General features: G+C 42.5%; 1 protein-coding gene and 1 long non-coding RNA gene across 4 annotated transcripts in view; one reads left to right on the top strand and one right to left on the bottom strand.

Annotated features, from left to right (window-relative positions):
* Nucleotides 1-4537, bottom strand: part of STXBP2 (syntaxin binding protein 2) — a 43167-nt gene extending 38630 nt beyond the window's left edge. Inside the window, exons 1-2 of one of the 3 annotated variants that reach the window (XM_083726031.1) lie at nucleotides 4167-4250; nucleotides 1825-1965 (exon numbers count right to left, since the gene is read on the bottom strand). Coding sequence is in view for 2 of the 3 variants with exons in the window: in XM_083726030.1 (XP_083582156.1) it covers nucleotides 3765-3942 (178 nt within the window). In the remaining variant the exon portion in view is untranslated. Of the gene's footprint in view, nucleotides 1-1824; nucleotides 1966-3764; nucleotides 3958-4166 lie in introns of those variants that run through there. The other 2 variants (XM_083726029.1, XM_083726030.1) reach the window with 2 other exon arrangements.
* A 5714-nt stretch (nucleotides 4538-10251) lies between these two features.
* Nucleotides 10252-15475, top strand: LOC310838561. Its single transcript, XR_014561039.1, has 3 exons — nucleotides 10252-10587; nucleotides 15023-15100; nucleotides 15423-15475. It is a non-coding gene; the product is annotated as an uncharacterized lncRNA (long non-coding RNA).
* Nucleotides 15476-16721: the final 1246 nt, after the last annotated feature.

Raw genomic sequence — 16721 nt, forward strand, 5'->3', positions numbered from 1 at the left:
ATATGCAACTGGCCGAGATGACTGGCAGAATTCGAGACCTGGGAGAAGAGAGGGTTGAAGAAGATTGGAGGAAATTTAAGATTTATTTACAAAAATATTGTGATTTGGCGGAAAGTTAAGTAGGATGTTTGATCATAAATAATTGGCCACCACAAAATCGGATCGAAATGGGATGTAAAGTGAGATTAAGAGAAACTAATTTACAGAGGATTATATTTAAATGAGTGGTTATAAAATTTGCAAATTAGATGATAAATTGCTGGGAAAAATTTATGATGATGAAAATGGCAGCGGGAGATGTGAGGAAGTCCAAAGAAGTTATGAAACTTTGTTGAGATAAAAGAAAGGTTGTTTATTTCTGTACTTTATTTTGTAAAAACCCCTAATAAAAATTTATTAAAAAAAAAAAAAAAAAAAAAAGAGAACTATTCTGAGGACTCCGTATCACATACCTGTTATTCTTTTGCAAATGGAAGTAGTGTCTCAAAATAAGAGCCCACCTGCAAATTCTCAGTTATTAGCTTGACATTTCAGCAAAGGAAGAAGCAAGACTTACAAAATTATTATCTTTAAGAGCAAGCGTAAGCAGTCTAGATAACGACTGTTCTTAGCAGTAAAGGCTTCCCCTTTACTCAGAACCAATTCACACTTCAAACAACAAGTATGTTTTATTAAATGCACATCACTTTCTACAGCAAAAAAGTGCAAAGGGAAGACGTGCATTTCTAAACATGTAGTGACATTAAGTAATTTTAAAATTCATGTCTATGATACAAACAAAAGTTCTTCAACTGATTGAAAGTCTTAATAATTTGAAATGTTCCTTTTCTTCCAGTAGTTATCACTGTACATAAGCCATGAAGAATGAAGGCTATACAGTATGCAAATCCACAAGGTTTGGCTCTCAGCAGTTTTTTATGTCAAGTGTGCAGAGCACTGTGATTCTGGTATTTATCATAGTTGCTAGACTTTAGTAGATTTAATAAGTGTCAGAATGAAACCTATCACCTCCATCCTCCGCAGAATGAATGTATTACCGTATTTTTCACTCTATAAGACGCACCGGACCATAAGACGCACCTACTTTTTGGAGGAGGAAAATAAGAAAAAAAGTATTCTGAATCCCAGAATCCAGAACAGCAAGAGGGATCACTGCGCGGTGAAAGCAATGATCCCTCTTGCTGTTCCTGGCTTCTGGGATAGCTGCGCAGCCTGCATTTGCTCCATAAGACGCACACACATTTCCCCTTACTTTTTAGGAGAGAAACAGTGAGACTTATAGATCAAAAAATACGGTAGGTCTGTTCACATATCCTGTAGGAATGAAAACAAACCTAAATACATGCCTTGCTCACACTGCACTTGAAGCACTGGAATTTGCTCTGGGAAGGTTCAGTTAAAGCCCCATCTCTCCTAAGGACTCATTTTGTGGCTTCCAGCAAAATTCTCTTTCTTAACCTCAGGTCCCTAGTTGTTAATAGCAACAACAGTTATGGATCTTTCATGGCACTATCACTAACAATAGGATTTTGTAAGACACACTTCTAATTAAGATTGCTTCATACTACTACTTGTAGGTGAATTAGGAAATCTCCTGATGTTTCCTTAAGGGAGGGTTTTAATTCAGTCAGTCTTCATTCATCCATTGGAAATTCAATGGCCTAGTTGCTACATACAGGGAGCAGGGGAAGCTGTCAGAATTTGAAGAAGTGTGCATGCACACGAAAGATCATACCAATAACAAACTTAGTTGGTCTCTAAGGTGCTACTGGAAGGAATTTGGTTTGTTTGTTTCGACCAAGGCAGACCAACACGGCTAACTACCTGTAACTAGAATTTGAAGGGCAGGGATTCTAAAACAGTAGTAACATCCCACAGATTATCTTTTCCATGTCACATTTCTATGAAGTAACACTCATTTGCTGCATCATGCATGGAATAACCCAGTGATGACAGTCAAAGCACCTGTAAGTATTAGAGTGTGCAACAGTTTCAAGATTAGCCAATTACTAATACAATGCTTTAATTAAACACCATCTTGGGGTGCTCGCAGGCACAAGCTTTCTTCCATAAAGTCATTAGTTTTATGCATTTGGTTGCTTGCAGCACTACAATGGAAGTCTACCTGATTCTCTCTCTTGCTGTGCCCCACTAAGAAAACCTCATTGGGCAATGCTTAAGAAGCAGTATATAAATTACTAGAAAAAAATAAAATAGTAATATTTTGGTTCCACACCATTATCTTTGGATTTATTTGGTTTGATCCTGTTTCCTTTCCACCCTAGTAGGCAGAATGGGATGGGATGGGCCCAGAATTCAAATAATTTGTCTCTGCTATCACTCCCCTCATTCCTCCCACTGAACCACCTGTGTCTTCAGAGCTTATAAACAAGTGTTTTGAACACCTGCATACACTCCTTTAAAAACAACAATACAAGCCATCAGAAGTGCAGAATGTTAAGATCTCAGAAGTCTCACTGAACAATGCAGGAACTGATCCACCTTATCTCTTTTCCAGCCCTCTCCACACCTTTGCCCCTTGCCACTGCAAGCAGGTAGGGATTAGTACCCAGAGGTAACATCCATAAAATGCAGCCACTTTGTGTAACAAGCATCAAAAGAAAGTACAAGAGTTATCAGAGCAATCTTTCATCTTCTCTCACACAACAGTTGACTAATAGAGGCAATAGTTTACTTTACCTTATTTCAGCATATTTACATAAAATTAGCATTACAAGCTAACTGGTTCTGTATCACCTGCCTTGATTAAATCTGGTCTTAACCTGCTGCCAAACAAGAAAGCAAGAAACTTATAGTCCACTCTTAGGATGTTTACTCAGGAATAAGCTCAAGGATAATTGTGCATAGTAGGACTGTAACCTAGAAGTAAAACCACCCTTGACAGTTCAAACTACTTTTAATTGTGAGGAATTATCATACAAATGAGGAATAACAAGCACCCTGGCCAATCCCTACTGTTGACAGAAACTTTGGGTCCGATCTATGATGATGTTGTTTTTACAACGTGTCCCAGTTTCTGTTATACCATCAAGCATCTCAATGTAAACAGAGTAAACTGATAACTTCAAGCAGACTGAGTAAACTGTGCCACTCTTAAGTTGCTACAATTCAGGGAAGGATGCTGCCAAATTGTGAAAGATTTAACAAACAACTGTGAAGAGAAAGCAAAACAAAGGATACCAGGGCAAAAAACCTCAAGTATATTTAGTACAGGAAAAAAGATAAACTGAGCAGAGAGGACACATTTTGGCAGTTTTCAGATATTTAAAAGATCATCATCATCAAGATGGAGCACGATTACATATTCCGAATAGGCACTAAAGACCAGACAGAAAGAAATGCTTTTAAATGATAAGACATAATGTTTAACTTGTGTAAGGGTGGCGGAGGTGGGGGTGCATCCTAAGAACAGTTTAGTGCTGAAACTCTTTAAAAGATAAGGAGGAATCTCTTAGAGAGGAGGGTTCAGTGACCACAGTTAAAGATTACATTAGCAATGCCTGATCACTTAATTCAGAATAAATGGATAGAACCAGAGTTGGGAGGGATCTCCCAGGGTCATCTAGTCCAATCCCCTGCAATGCAGGAATATTTTTGGCCAACGTGGTGCTCGAATCCTTGACCCCCTGAGATTAATGAGTCTCATGCTTTAGTGTACTGATGGTGCACAGGGGAAGAATACCAATACTTCAGACGGCACTGCCCAGGAAACACCAACAGGAGTTTTAAAGCCCAATTCTCACGTTCTAAGAGAAGAGAGTCGGTGGCCTGCCCTCGCCAGGGCGTGGTGCTATCATCGAGGCACCTGTGACTACGCCAAAAAGCACAGAGATCTCGTGTGGGGACCCTCCCCCGGAAGACACAATATGAAATATGGGGGGGGGGGGTGAGGGAAAGAGAGGGGCCAGCAGCATCCCCCATCTTGACGGGGCAGAGTCGCTCTCCGCGATTGCGCGAAAGGCTGTGTGACAGGGAGGAAACGACACCCTTTCATCCTCCCCACCCACCCCGTGAAAGCCAAGAACTGCGCGCTCTCTCACACGCGCGCGCACGCAAATATATATGGATACACACAGGGTGTGGGGCACGCGTGTCGTGCCCCCTGTCGGGCGAGCGCCCTCCTCCCGCCGCCTGTCCCCACTCACTCTCGCCCACTATCGCCTTCAGTCCCGCCGGCGCCATGACTCCCGCGTCCCACTTCGGCTCCTGCTGTCCCAGAGGCCGACACTTCCGCGTCTGCAGGCGGGCGGAGCCGACCTCGGGACTCGCCCCTTTTGTGAGCCGGCCTGCAGGAGGCGCACCTCGGGCGTGCAGGGCGGGGTGCTCCGCTTCCGCGCGGAGGGGCTGCCCGAGCGCACCTGCGCACCACGCAGGCTGGTTCAGACGGCCAGCCCTGACCTGGGGGCTAAGGCTGATTCTCTTTGTCTTCCTGCTCTGACAGGACGGCCGGCCCCTTGCAGGTGAAGTGCCGCCCAACTCCGTGCACGGGATCGGGCTACAAACCCGGTGCCGGAACAGGATGGCTCCACAGACAGATGCACTTCGCGCAGCGGCCTGCGGGGCGGCGCCAGGCAGGACGCGTGGCAGGGCGGGGTGCATCTTCCAGCTCGCGGCGGACACGTGTCCAGGGGTGTCAATACTATGAATAAAATATTGGGGGTCCGGGTAAGCCCCGTCATGGGCATAGCCAAGCAGAACGGAGGGGGAGCTGCTCCTCCTAAATCAATACAAATCTGATGATATGCCCCCCTTGTTATGGGTCAGGAAAAGCGTGAGGAAAAAGAATCAGTTCATCTGGTGGTTTCACAGGTCCTGAAATGAAACAAAGGCACGTTTTATTTTGACATTATTGGCCCAGTAAAAGTAAACACAGCTGACAGGATTGGGACCAAAAGGAAACTTCAGAGAAACAAGAGGGATGTATCAGCAAGGTTTGGTGGAACCTTGAGGCTGAGAGAAGTAAAAAGCATATTTTGAAAAACTGAAGGTGGCAGCCCCTGGCCGGAATATAGTGCAATAAGGACTGTTTTCTACTAAGTATATGTCTGTGTTTAATAAAATTGTCCTGGGGAGGACTCAGTAGTTGGGGAAAATAGGAGGAGGGAGAGGAAGGAGGCAGAGAAAATATATATACTGAAATTGTGACTTGAATAACTTGTGACTTGTTATTAATATCTCCATAAGAATCTTTTGAATATCTTTTTCCTAGATAAAGAGGTTAATTTGCGGGGGGGGGGGGGAATAGGTCTTTTAAAAACCCACACGAAACAAGCTTCAGACATCTGAAGGCAGCCCTGTTTAGGGAAGTTTTTAATGTTTGAAGTTTTATTCTGTTTTTAGTGTTCTGCTGGGAGCCGCCCAGAGTGGCTGGGGAAGCCCAGCCAGATGGGCGGGGTATAAATAATAAAATTATTATTATTATTATTATTATTATTAAGCTTCCCACCTGCATTTTCTGCTTAAACGTCTGAGCCCTTGAGTCGTTTTCTGCAGCTGCTCCCAGTTCATGACAGTGCAAGGCCTCAAGAGGGATCTCCTGCTCTTTGTAGCAGCAGCAGCAGCAGCTGCTGCTTCTTCCATATTTCAGTTCTTGAGCCTTTGCATTTCCTTGATTTTGCTGCAGCTTCTCCTGCCACTCCACCAACAAAATCACATACTTTCACCACTTTTCTTCCTGCCCACCCTTGGGAACCTCCACATTCCTGAAAACAGTGCAAGGCCCACTTTTGCAATTACTGTTATCTCCTTACCATTCAGATAAAAGCCAAACTGAAGACTTTACTTCACTGCTTGGGCCCAGAAGGTCTATACTGTATTAATCTATCCTCCCTTCCTGCTGTGGCACAGGATGCAAATCCATATGAAGTACTTCGGGATGAGCACTTTAATTCCCCTATAAATGTGATTGCTGAACAGTACATATTCCCTTTCAGGGTTCAGTTACCAAGAGACTAGATCAATATGCAACTGCATTATGTGCATTGAGTGCCACTTGTGTTTTGGCAACATAAATGAAGAAATAATTAAAGACCAGTTGTTCTGGAAACCTTCCAAACTTCAAGGGAAACCCTTAATGGAAAGGCAGCTTACTTTGAATGTAGCTGTTGAAATAGCAAGAGGGCTGAGAATACTCTTCACTATGCCAAATCCAGTGCCGGATTTATGTATAGGTTAAGTAGGCTGAAGCCTAGGGCCTCTAAATCTAGGGGGCCTCACCAGCCTGCCCGCTCCCCAATACCGCAGTCTCCCCTCTCCCAAAATTGCAAACCCAAGACTTCATGTGAGGGCAGGACAACTCGGGCCCAGCAACGATTAGACTGAGGGCTAACTAGTGGGGTCCAATTTGAAGCAGTGGGGCACAACTTGATTTTTTTTTCTTTTGTAGGGCCCCAGTTCACAGCCAAAGTCTGCAAAATCTTATAGATATAAATAAAATCCATCTAGATTGCACTGGTGCAGGGGCCCCCTTAGGAGTGGCCCACGGGGCCCCAGTTTGGCCCACGGGGCCCCGATTGCCTTAAGGTCAGCCCTGATGGGACTGTGCAGGGGTTGGACTGACAAGCCCTGCATCTTCTAGGTCCCTGGTGTTACCATTCAGAGTACAGACTCAAGGACTTGTTATGGAAATAAAGGGAGGGCACTTATTGGAAATCAGTTTTGTAAACTCCCCCCCCCCCCGAATCCCAAGACAATGAGTCCAGCCACCTTTTATTTACAGTCGCATAAGCACTACACTACAGCATGGCCATAAACTTGTACGTTCAACTGCTGAAATATACACCCAATATGTAGCAATGGAGATTTATGTTACTGTGTTTTATGAATGGACTCTATTTTGTGAATTACCTAAGAGCCACCAACAGGGAGCTCTAGAATCTGACAGCTAACCAATTGGGTACTACCAAACAGCGACCCCTATTGCTGAAAGCAGGTAACCAGCAGGGAATGCTTCAGCTCAGCCTTTGCACTGTTGACTGAACATTCCCTGCTGTGCAGTTAATAGAGAAAGCTCGTAAATGGTATCCCTTCTAGCATCCTGGCCAACTCTATTACGTTGGTGTAAACCCTGGTGCACCAGAAGCACAGAATAGCAACAAATAAAATCCGCTCATACGTCAACAACTGATAAGACTTGTCAACCAGTTCTTCCAAAGTCTTCCTAAATGATAAAGCTCCAAAATACAGGCCAAAAGAGATATTGGAAGAGCAAGGCATACAATGGGCACCACCAGTGAAAAGGCCCTGCTCCGTGTAACTCCTGCCCTGTCATTTGATAAAGTGCTCACTTGCCCTCCTTCTTGACATGGAATGCTCTCTGTTGGAGTCTCCAGGTCCAATACAAAGACCATAAGAAGGGAGAGCAGGGACCTTGAAGTTCCCAACAACTGTTAAGCAAGCAAGCAAGCAAGCACACAGGTCACCTTTGTCACAGTCAGGATGTCTATGTTCTGGCCAGGCCTGCACCCAATCTTGTTTTTGTACAATCCTGTTTGTCCCCAGTAACCAAAATTATAGTATCAACATATACAAACAGAAAAGTTGTTTTCCTTCATTTGCAAGGAATCGTACAAAATAAAGTGGCACTAATAAAGAAAAGTTCCAGGGTGGCAAGAGAAAGCAAACTAAAAATGCTTTTGCAGTTCATCAAAACTATCCAGCAATATCAAATTATAGGAAAACTGGTGCCTCCTTCCCAAATCCCAGGAAGCTTCTGCCCAGCTTAGGGAGGCACAGTGTTTTGACGGGGTCCAAGAACCTGCCTGCCACCTTCCTAAAGCCCACTCAGCTTTGGGAAGAAGGCTGGAAGGCTCTAGCATCCTGTGCTTTTGTAGCTAGGGGGTGCTCTTGATCCATCATTTTCAAAACACAGGTATCCTCAACAGCATAGAGTGCCTTTTACAGCTTACATTTATTTGTTGAATTTATATCTTGCCTTTACAGCCCAAACAGCCCAAACACATCCACATTTTAAAAAAGTATTCTAAAATAGCTAAAATATTCTAAAAGCAGTTTCAGATAAAAACATTCTAAAAACATTATTTTGCTTAATGATCTGAGGGTCGCAAGGAACAGTCTTCTGCGGACACGAAATGTGAACTCCTGAAAGAATGATGGAGGCATATGGCATTCCACAAACGGGGAACAACCATTGATTGCAAAGGCCCTGTTATGTGCCACAAGTCAGTGCCAACTCAGATCAGAGTCTAGAGGTGCTTGATGTTCAGAAGGCACAATTTTAGGTATTTGGGTCTCAAGCCATTTTGGGCTTTATGTGCTGGTGGGAATATCTTGAATTGGGTTTGTTATCTCACTGGAAGCCAATTCACTTCTTTCAGGACTGGTGACACATGATTCCACCAGGCTGCCTCACTTACCAATTCAGTAGACACATTGTACACTAGTGCAGCCTCTGGACCATCTTCAATGGCAGCCGCAAGAAAAACACATTATAGTAGATCACACAGAAAGTCACTAGACCTTAGTATAAACATCCTGCTCCTAAGAGTTGCAAAAATATCATTATATCTAATCTTTGTGTTCACCAGCAAACATTAATTATCACCCTCTCGTAAGCAGGAACCAGACGCCACATAGACAATGAAATCTTTTTTGTGGTACACCTATTATTCAGGAACTACAGAGAGAAAGATGTGGCCTTCCCATAATTAAGCATGTCCGCCCCCCCAATACTTCAAATCTATTTCAGTAAACACAATGGTAAGCTACCAGGAATGACACTAGTTCAAAAAACTTAGGCATTACATTATTCACTCTCTCAGGAAGCCCTATAGAGATTAGTTAGCATGAAACTTTACTTTTCAATGGTTAGCTCACAGCTCCAACAGGACCTCCTCTTTGCTACTCAAGGATCTCAAAGATCAACCCTGCGCTTTGCTGGACCACAGACCAAAGGAACAGGTGAGAGACACTGTTACCTTGCTGGCACAGAATCCTGACGGTGAGAACTTAACTCTCAGAGAGCTATGATCCCTGACTTTGCATTCCACTTGCCCAACTTTGGGCTCAACCCTATGACCCTGAAATTAAGAGTATCATTCTCTGCTAAGCTACATATCTGTTTGCAACTACAGTGGTACCTCGGGTTAAGTACTTAATTCATTCCAGAGGTTCGTTCTTAACTTGAAACTGCTCTTAACCTGAAGCACCACTTTAGCTAACGGAGCCTCCTGCTGCCGCCACGCCACTGGAGCACAATTTCTATTTTCATCCTGAAGCAAAGTTCTTAACCTGAAGCACTATTTCTGGGTCAGCGGAGTCTGTAACCTGAAGCGTATGTAACCTGAGGTACCACTGTAGAGAGGTGGAAAGCGAACTGTGTTTATTTGACTGTGCCTTTTGCTGCCATGGGAGGAAAGTTGTGTATGCTGTTGACCATTCCTATGTTTAACCTTCTTCATAACAATTATTTAAAAAAAATCTTTTTAGTAAACTTTAAACCTTTAATCTTAAAATTTGGGGGTCTCCATTGATTCAGCACCCACATCTAAAAGTCCAGTTCCACACCACCTTGGAGGTCCTTGGGGGAGACCCAGGGATGGTTTTAGGCTGTGTGGTGGAAGGTAGCCTTGTAGGAAATTAAATCCTTTCAACTGGTAGCAGTAAAGTTTTAAAGGGAAGGGTGTGCAATCAGAGGTGGACACTCCGTCCTAGCCAGAAGTCCCTTCTACACATGGCTCAGGTCCCAGGGTGCAGCTGGGGAGCTGTCAGCCCTGCTTGTGCTGTGCTGTGTAGTTGCCTCTCGAGGCGGCAATAATGCAATAAAGTGGAATGAAGCATGGACAATCCAGTATAAATCCACCAGTAAGACAATAACATTTTGTCAATGATGTGCTGCAAAATACACCTGTAAAAAGACTCCCACCAGTCTGTAGGGACCCCCAATATATCTAAATGTCACTGATTTTATTACTCTTGCCAGAAACACAACCATCTGACTGGTTTTTATCTTTGTAGCTGGGCTTAGTTTTGTTGGAATGGTTGTTCAGATATTTAATTTGTGTCTATCTTAGGGTTGGATTTGATCTATTGATGGGTTGATTTCATTGACTATAAAAACGGTTTTATTGTATGGTTTAATTCTCACTGTTTTCCTTTGTATGTCTCCAGGATATTTATGATAAATAAATACACCATAGTGCACATGCCACCCTTTTCAAATATCTACAGGTACACTTCAATGTGTCTGGTGTTCAGCCTCCACACCACTGTAAATGGACAGCTGAGAAGTGAAAGCTGTTTGCACAGTCTTGGCTGTTTTGCATAAAAAATGTTTGAAGTAGCTTTATATCACTAAAAGCTTTCAGCAGTAAGGATGCCCCAACCCCTAATGCTAACCAGGAAATATTGTGATAACATTGTACAATGGGGTGTTCTAGGGGGTGTCCCTATTGTGGACAGGTTGTATATGTGCACCTTTGGGGCAGAGGAGTAAAATGTTTTGAAAGGTGAAACCAGTCAGGTGGGCGTGTTTGCAAAACTGTACTTAAAGCGGGGGTAGTTTGGTTGGTGAATGAAACTTCTGGAAAGAAAATTGTGCTTTTGAAGGTACGTGGCTTTTGACAAAGTAATGATGAAAAATAACAGTAGGCAGGCTTTTATATCTTCTGGATTCATATTCCAAGTAAGGCTATCAAGACATTGATGCTGTACATTAATGTCTTAAGATATATATTGATAATTCTTGCTCATAAATGATCTGATTAATAGCTTATCTCTAATAGACTTAATTAATTCATTAATTAATTACCAATTAAACCCTCAGTAGAGACAATGTTTTGAGAAGGCTGAGGGAAGTATCTGTATTGGTATTCATAGTGGTTTCTTATGACTCTGCGGCAGATTCAAATTGAGTTGGGTTAGGAATGTCATCTTAATTGCACTTCAAGGACCTTAGTTTCAATTAACTTTAAAAAAAAAAAAAAACCAACCTGGTGGTGATTATAGATAATAATTAAGCTATACCATGGGATTGATCACCACCTTCTGCAAGTTAATTGATTCCCTCCTTCTCCAAGGTGTTTTTATTTTTCTGAAGGACAAACTACACATAACACGCAAAATGCCCTCCATCTTCCTTTCTCCCTTCCTGATCCCAGATGCCCATTTATCCTGGGCAATATACTTCTGGAATTCCACTGGGATAGAAATGAGAGTTAAAACAGCCGGGGGGGGGGGGGAGTTTCATATGCCCTTCGGCATGGAGGTTGTGCACTGAAAGTCCTATATTTTTCTGTATATAGAAAATGAAAACCTTGATCCTGTCTTTCACACATTGACATGTAACATGTAGTTTGCCCCAGATGTATCAGCATATGCTATCTGTAGTATTGGCTGGGAGGTTCAGGCCAAATTCATACCATATATTTAAAGCACGATGATATCCCTTTAAACAGTTACTGCTTCCTCCAAACAATTCTGGGAGTTGTAGTTAAGGGTGCTGAGAGTTGTTAGGATATCCCTATTTCCCTCCCAGGGCCACAATTCCTAGAGTGGTGTAAGAATCAACCCGTCTTTGCAGGCAACCCTAGTCATTGTAGCTCTGTGAGGACAATAGAGGTCTCTTAGTAACTCTCAGTACCACATTAGCTATATACCCATCCATGACCAACAGTACTTCTGTCTTATCTGAATGAGGTTCCGCTCAGTTGCTTACAGCCACCAGGTAGTTCAGGTTTTCAGCCATGGGTCACATTTGTGCAATTCTCCACCTCTCCCCAGTGCAACATTTCAAAAAGAAGCTTAGTCTTGCTCAAGTGACTCGGAGAGACTTATGGCATAAATGAAATAGTGATGATGACTTATAATCTTAGATTTCTTCTAGAAGAAGAAGAAGAAGAAGAGTTTGGATTTGATATCCCGCTTTATCACTACCTGAAGGAGTCTCAAAGCGGCTAACATTCTCCTTTCCCTTCCTCCCCCACAACAAACACTCTGTGAGGTGAGTGGGGCTGAGAGACTTCAGAGAAGTGTGACTGGCCCAAGGTCACCCAGCAGGTGCATGTGGAGGAGCGGAGACGCGAACCCAGTTCCCCAGATTACGAGACTACTGCTCTTAACCACTAAACCACACTAGTGCAGGTTTGCTGACACTGTGTGTCCTGCATGAAAAGAAACACACCTAAAGAAAATCCCCAAACAGATTCTCTGACAGTGCTCAGCCTCAGCGAGCTTAGCACCAGCACTGGAAAATGTCAGGGTCAGTATTGCAGCCTACCAAGGACAGAGAACAGGCACAGGAAGTCCTAAATCAGACAGCAGTGCCTCCCATCCTCCCTTGACTGGAAGCAGAAGTGAAAAAGGGAAGAGTGGGAATTCTCTCTGCAGTGGCACCAAGAATCCTGGGAGCCTTACATTTCCTTTATGGGGAATAATGCAGTGCCCACGTGGCCTCTGTAATACAAAAAGTAATAGGCCTCACGGCCCCATACTGGTATCTTGGTTCCAATAAATACATTGTTCCTATACAGGTGGCACAGAGCCTAGGGTTTGCTGATCAGAAGGTCAGCAGTTCGAATCCCCGCAATGGGGGGGGGGGGTCCCAGCTCCTGCCAACCTAGCAGTTCAAAAGCATGAAGTGCAAGTAGATAAATAGGTACTGGTCCGGCAGGAAGGTAAACGGCGCTTCCGTGTGCTGCTCTGGTTCACCAGAAGCGGCTTAGTCATGCTGGCCACATGACCCGGAAGCTGTACGCCGGCTCCCTTGGCCAGTAAAGCGAGATGAACTCCACAACCCCAGAGTCGTCCGCGACTGGACCTAACGGTCAGGGGTCCCTTTACCTTTACCTTTATGTCTTCTTATGACTTGACTCTTACTTTCTGGTTAGATTGTGATGCTGATAATCCCAAGGTTGGAGGTTCAATCCCCGTATGGGATGACTGCATATTCTTGTATTGCAGGGGCTGGACTAGATGATCCTCAGGGTCCCTTCCAACTCTATGATTCTACCTCCTCATGCTTTTCCTCCAAATTTTGCCATTCGTGGCATGGCAGAGTATGCAATAGCTGGATTATTTTTTTAAAATCTGTACAGGAAATTCTTCACCAGCATGATGAAATTCACCATATTCCTGATCTTTGCTGTGGTGTTTCCTGCAAAAAGTCCTCAGTCATGTGTTATCGATACTCTGATTAATGGGAAGATCCAGGCAGCAATTGATTCCAAAGGTATTTGGATCCAAGGCCCCTTTATGATGCTTGAAAATCTGTTCCCTGTTGTCATTCTAAGATTCCCAGGTTCTTCCAGGATTGTCTGTTTCTAATAATAATGTTGAATGCTTCATTTGGAGATTATTGCATCACCTAAGTTTTACCCACTGTAAGGTAAAAAGGGGCATGAACCGTAAACCCATTACCCATACCAGAAAAATCCTTCCATTTTTCCTAGATTAAATTCACTCCAGTTTGGTAAAGTTTGCTTCAACTGGGGGATCTTGTTTGATTCATAGATGTGTTTTCTCATTGGAAAGTGTCTGGAGATGCTGCAATTCAGAGTTGTTGTTGTTTTTTTGTTATTCTGCTGCATTAAAGAATTTATGTTAGCTCTAATTGTGATCTCTAATTAGAGATCACACTAGACAAGAGTTTCAAAAAGCATGGGGAAGATGCAGAGAATACTTCACAAAACAGTGCCCTAAAATACATACCTGGACTTGTTTCGATTAATGTCTGCAGGAGACTTTGTGGATATTTAAGTTATAATTAGGAAAATCTTAATAATTATTCATAAAGGAAACAGTTTATAAAAAAAAATAAGAAGGCTAAATACAGGATAAAGTCTTTTATTTCGTTGTATGTATTGTTATGCTCACTGTATGTTATGTTCACGTTTAATGAGGGCGGATTGTGTATTGGGGTGGGGTGTTTATGTTATGTTGTAAATATTCCAATAAAAAAGTATTTAAAAAAAGAAAAGAATTTATGTTAGGATAGCTGGCATTTTCTGTAATGCATAGTTAAGAGTCTAATACAGAAATAACAGCTGATGCTCTAATTTAAGTGAGTTTAAAATGCAAAACTGAACATATCATACTAATTTTGAAAATTGGTTGGCAAATTGTTGTTGTTTTTCTTGCAGTTGCAAAACACACAATGGTGATGTAGGGGAAACAGAAATGTTAATTGTTTGCTTTACAGCTGAAGTGGCACATAATTTAATTTTAATTTGCTTTAAATCAAGGGAAGAGAAAGTGGCGACGCTAATGTTTAGCCTTGTTTTCTTTTGGCTCAGATGGAGAAATCTGGGGAGACACTCATTTCTGCTCCCAGTCTTTGTGTAGACAGACACAAAAATGATTAGTAATTTTGTTAACAAGGAGCAACCAAGAACCAAGAGGATTAAAAAAAAAGTTTTCAGACTAGGAGATGCCTGCCATAACTTTTCTCTTGCCCTGATAATTCCTTAAGAGATGTGAACTGTACAGTTGTCGATTGTGTGAAAGATTTTGCATCTTCAGGAGCTACTGATATATAGCATGCACAAGCAATTCAGAGAGATTCATGTGACAAATGTAATATGGAAATCAATCTTGCATCTTTGAAGGAGTAGGATGATTTTTTAGCTATGGGGTCAAGCATACAAGCCTTCTCTTGGAGGGCAAGGAATATACAATGGTACCTCTGGTTACATACTTAATTCGTTCTGGAGGTCTGTTCTTAACCTGAAACTGTTCTTAACCTGAAGCACCACTTTAGCTAATGGGGCCTCCTGCTGCCACCGCGCCGCCAGAGCATGATTTCTGTTCTCATCCTGAAGCAAAGTTCTTAACCTGAGGTAATATTTCTGGGTTAGCGGAGTCTGTAACCTGAAGAGCCTGTAACCCGAGGTACCACTGTACTTCAAATGTATGGGGTGTATACAGCATCAGAATGAATATTATGTTGCTTGTAGATGTCTAAATAGCAGCAAGAACAAAGAAAGCTTTTCTATTTGAGCAATGATGGCATGCAGTAGAACCCTAATCCTCCTGTCTTTATTTACAGTGCACTCAATTCTGGCAAAGAGACGGCTGATTTGCACAACCGCATTTTCTAGTGGTGCTAATGCCTACTGCCCTTCAGGTAAGACTTATTGTTGGGAGAAGAGCAGAGACTGGGAGGGTATTACGTGCAGGGACATGGAGGACAGGAAAATTACTTACTCTGTGGGTAGCAGCTAAACATATCTCCATGGATCTCTGCTGCTTTGTGTGGTCATGAGTATAAAATCCAAGGTCATGGCTGAGGGAAACTGGTTGGGTGTCTAAAATTGTGTCATTAGGATAGCAGCGGCTAGGACTTGCATCTCAGCTGTGATGGTGTCTGATCAGGTGGATGTCCTCCACATCATGGGGATAAAAGTGCTCCGCTGCCTGTTTCTCTAACTTCTCTTTTCTACTCCCAGGGTACCTGGCCACTGGATGTGCCTGTGGAATGGCTTGTGGTTCCTGGGATATACGTGGCAAAGCTGCCTGTCACTGCCAGTGTGCCAACATTGACTGGACTTCTGCCCGGTGCTGCAAAGTGGCCATTGTTGGCTGATATCTCCCCAGCTCCCTGTTGACTCCAGCTTCTATGCTCAATAAACTCACTTCTATGATTTTATGAACATTCTTTTGGATTAGTCTTTTTTTTAATGTATCTGGAGTGGCAGCTGTTGAGAGATGTCAGAAATCCATCTTCTTCTACTTCCTGGTGTGACAAGTTCACGAGTCTTAAAGGAAATAATAATAATAATAATAATAATAATAATTATTATTATTATTATTATTATTATTATTATTATTATTATTATATTTATATCCTGCCCATCTGGCTGTGTTTCCCCAGCTTCCTGCAGCCAATCAGAAGCCGCGCCTTGGTTTCTGAACGTTTTGGAAGTCAAACGGACTTCCGGAACGGATTCCGTTCAGCTTCCAAGGTACGACTTATTATCTGAAAGGATGCACATTTAACACAGCAAAGTCAGTTAAAACAAAATCTTAAGCATTTCAAAAGAAAACATTACTAAAGGAAGTCAAATATAAAATGTATATTTAAAACAGCATAATTAGCAAGATAATAAAATAATATCATAAGCATAGAACATATCAGCTGCTGCTGCTGCGAATTCTGCCAATGGTGGTTCCTGGTGGCTGTGGAAGTTCAGGCTCAGTGACCTGGGTCTCTGGTCTCTTCGACAGCTTCAGCTTTTGTAAGAATGACATTGGGGAAGCACTGCTGAACAAATAAGCAGTATAAATCCACCACTAATTCACTATTTTTGTGTCAATGAAATGTTGCAGAATACACCCACAAAAATCTGTACCGGTCTGGAGCGGTCCTCAATACCTCTCAATGTCACTGATTTGATTTGATTGTACTCTTGGCAGAATCATGACAATTTGACTGGTTTTTCGCTATTGTAGCTGGGCTGAGTTTTGTTCGATTAGTTTAGGGTTGCCACATTTCAAAAAGTGAAAATCCGGCAAAGTTGTTGAGCAAAATCTCCAAAGGTTGAACATATAAATACATAGATGACCACAATACACTTCCCACCCTTTCAAATACCTCCATGTATCCCATGTTCAGCCTCTACCTTCCTGTAAAACACCTTTGTAAACACTAAGAACTTTCTTCAAAAGCTGGTTTCCTGGAAGCTAGCATAAAAGAACTGTGCTCCTATTGTTTGCAAATTTGTATTGAGTAACAAGGCTCTCATTTT

This window comes from Podarcis gaigeae (assembly GCF_964106915.1).
Source record: "Podarcis gaigeae genome assembly, chromosome: 2".
NCBI classification, from domain to species: Eukaryota; Metazoa; Chordata; class Lepidosauria; order Squamata; family Lacertidae; genus Podarcis; species Podarcis gaigeae.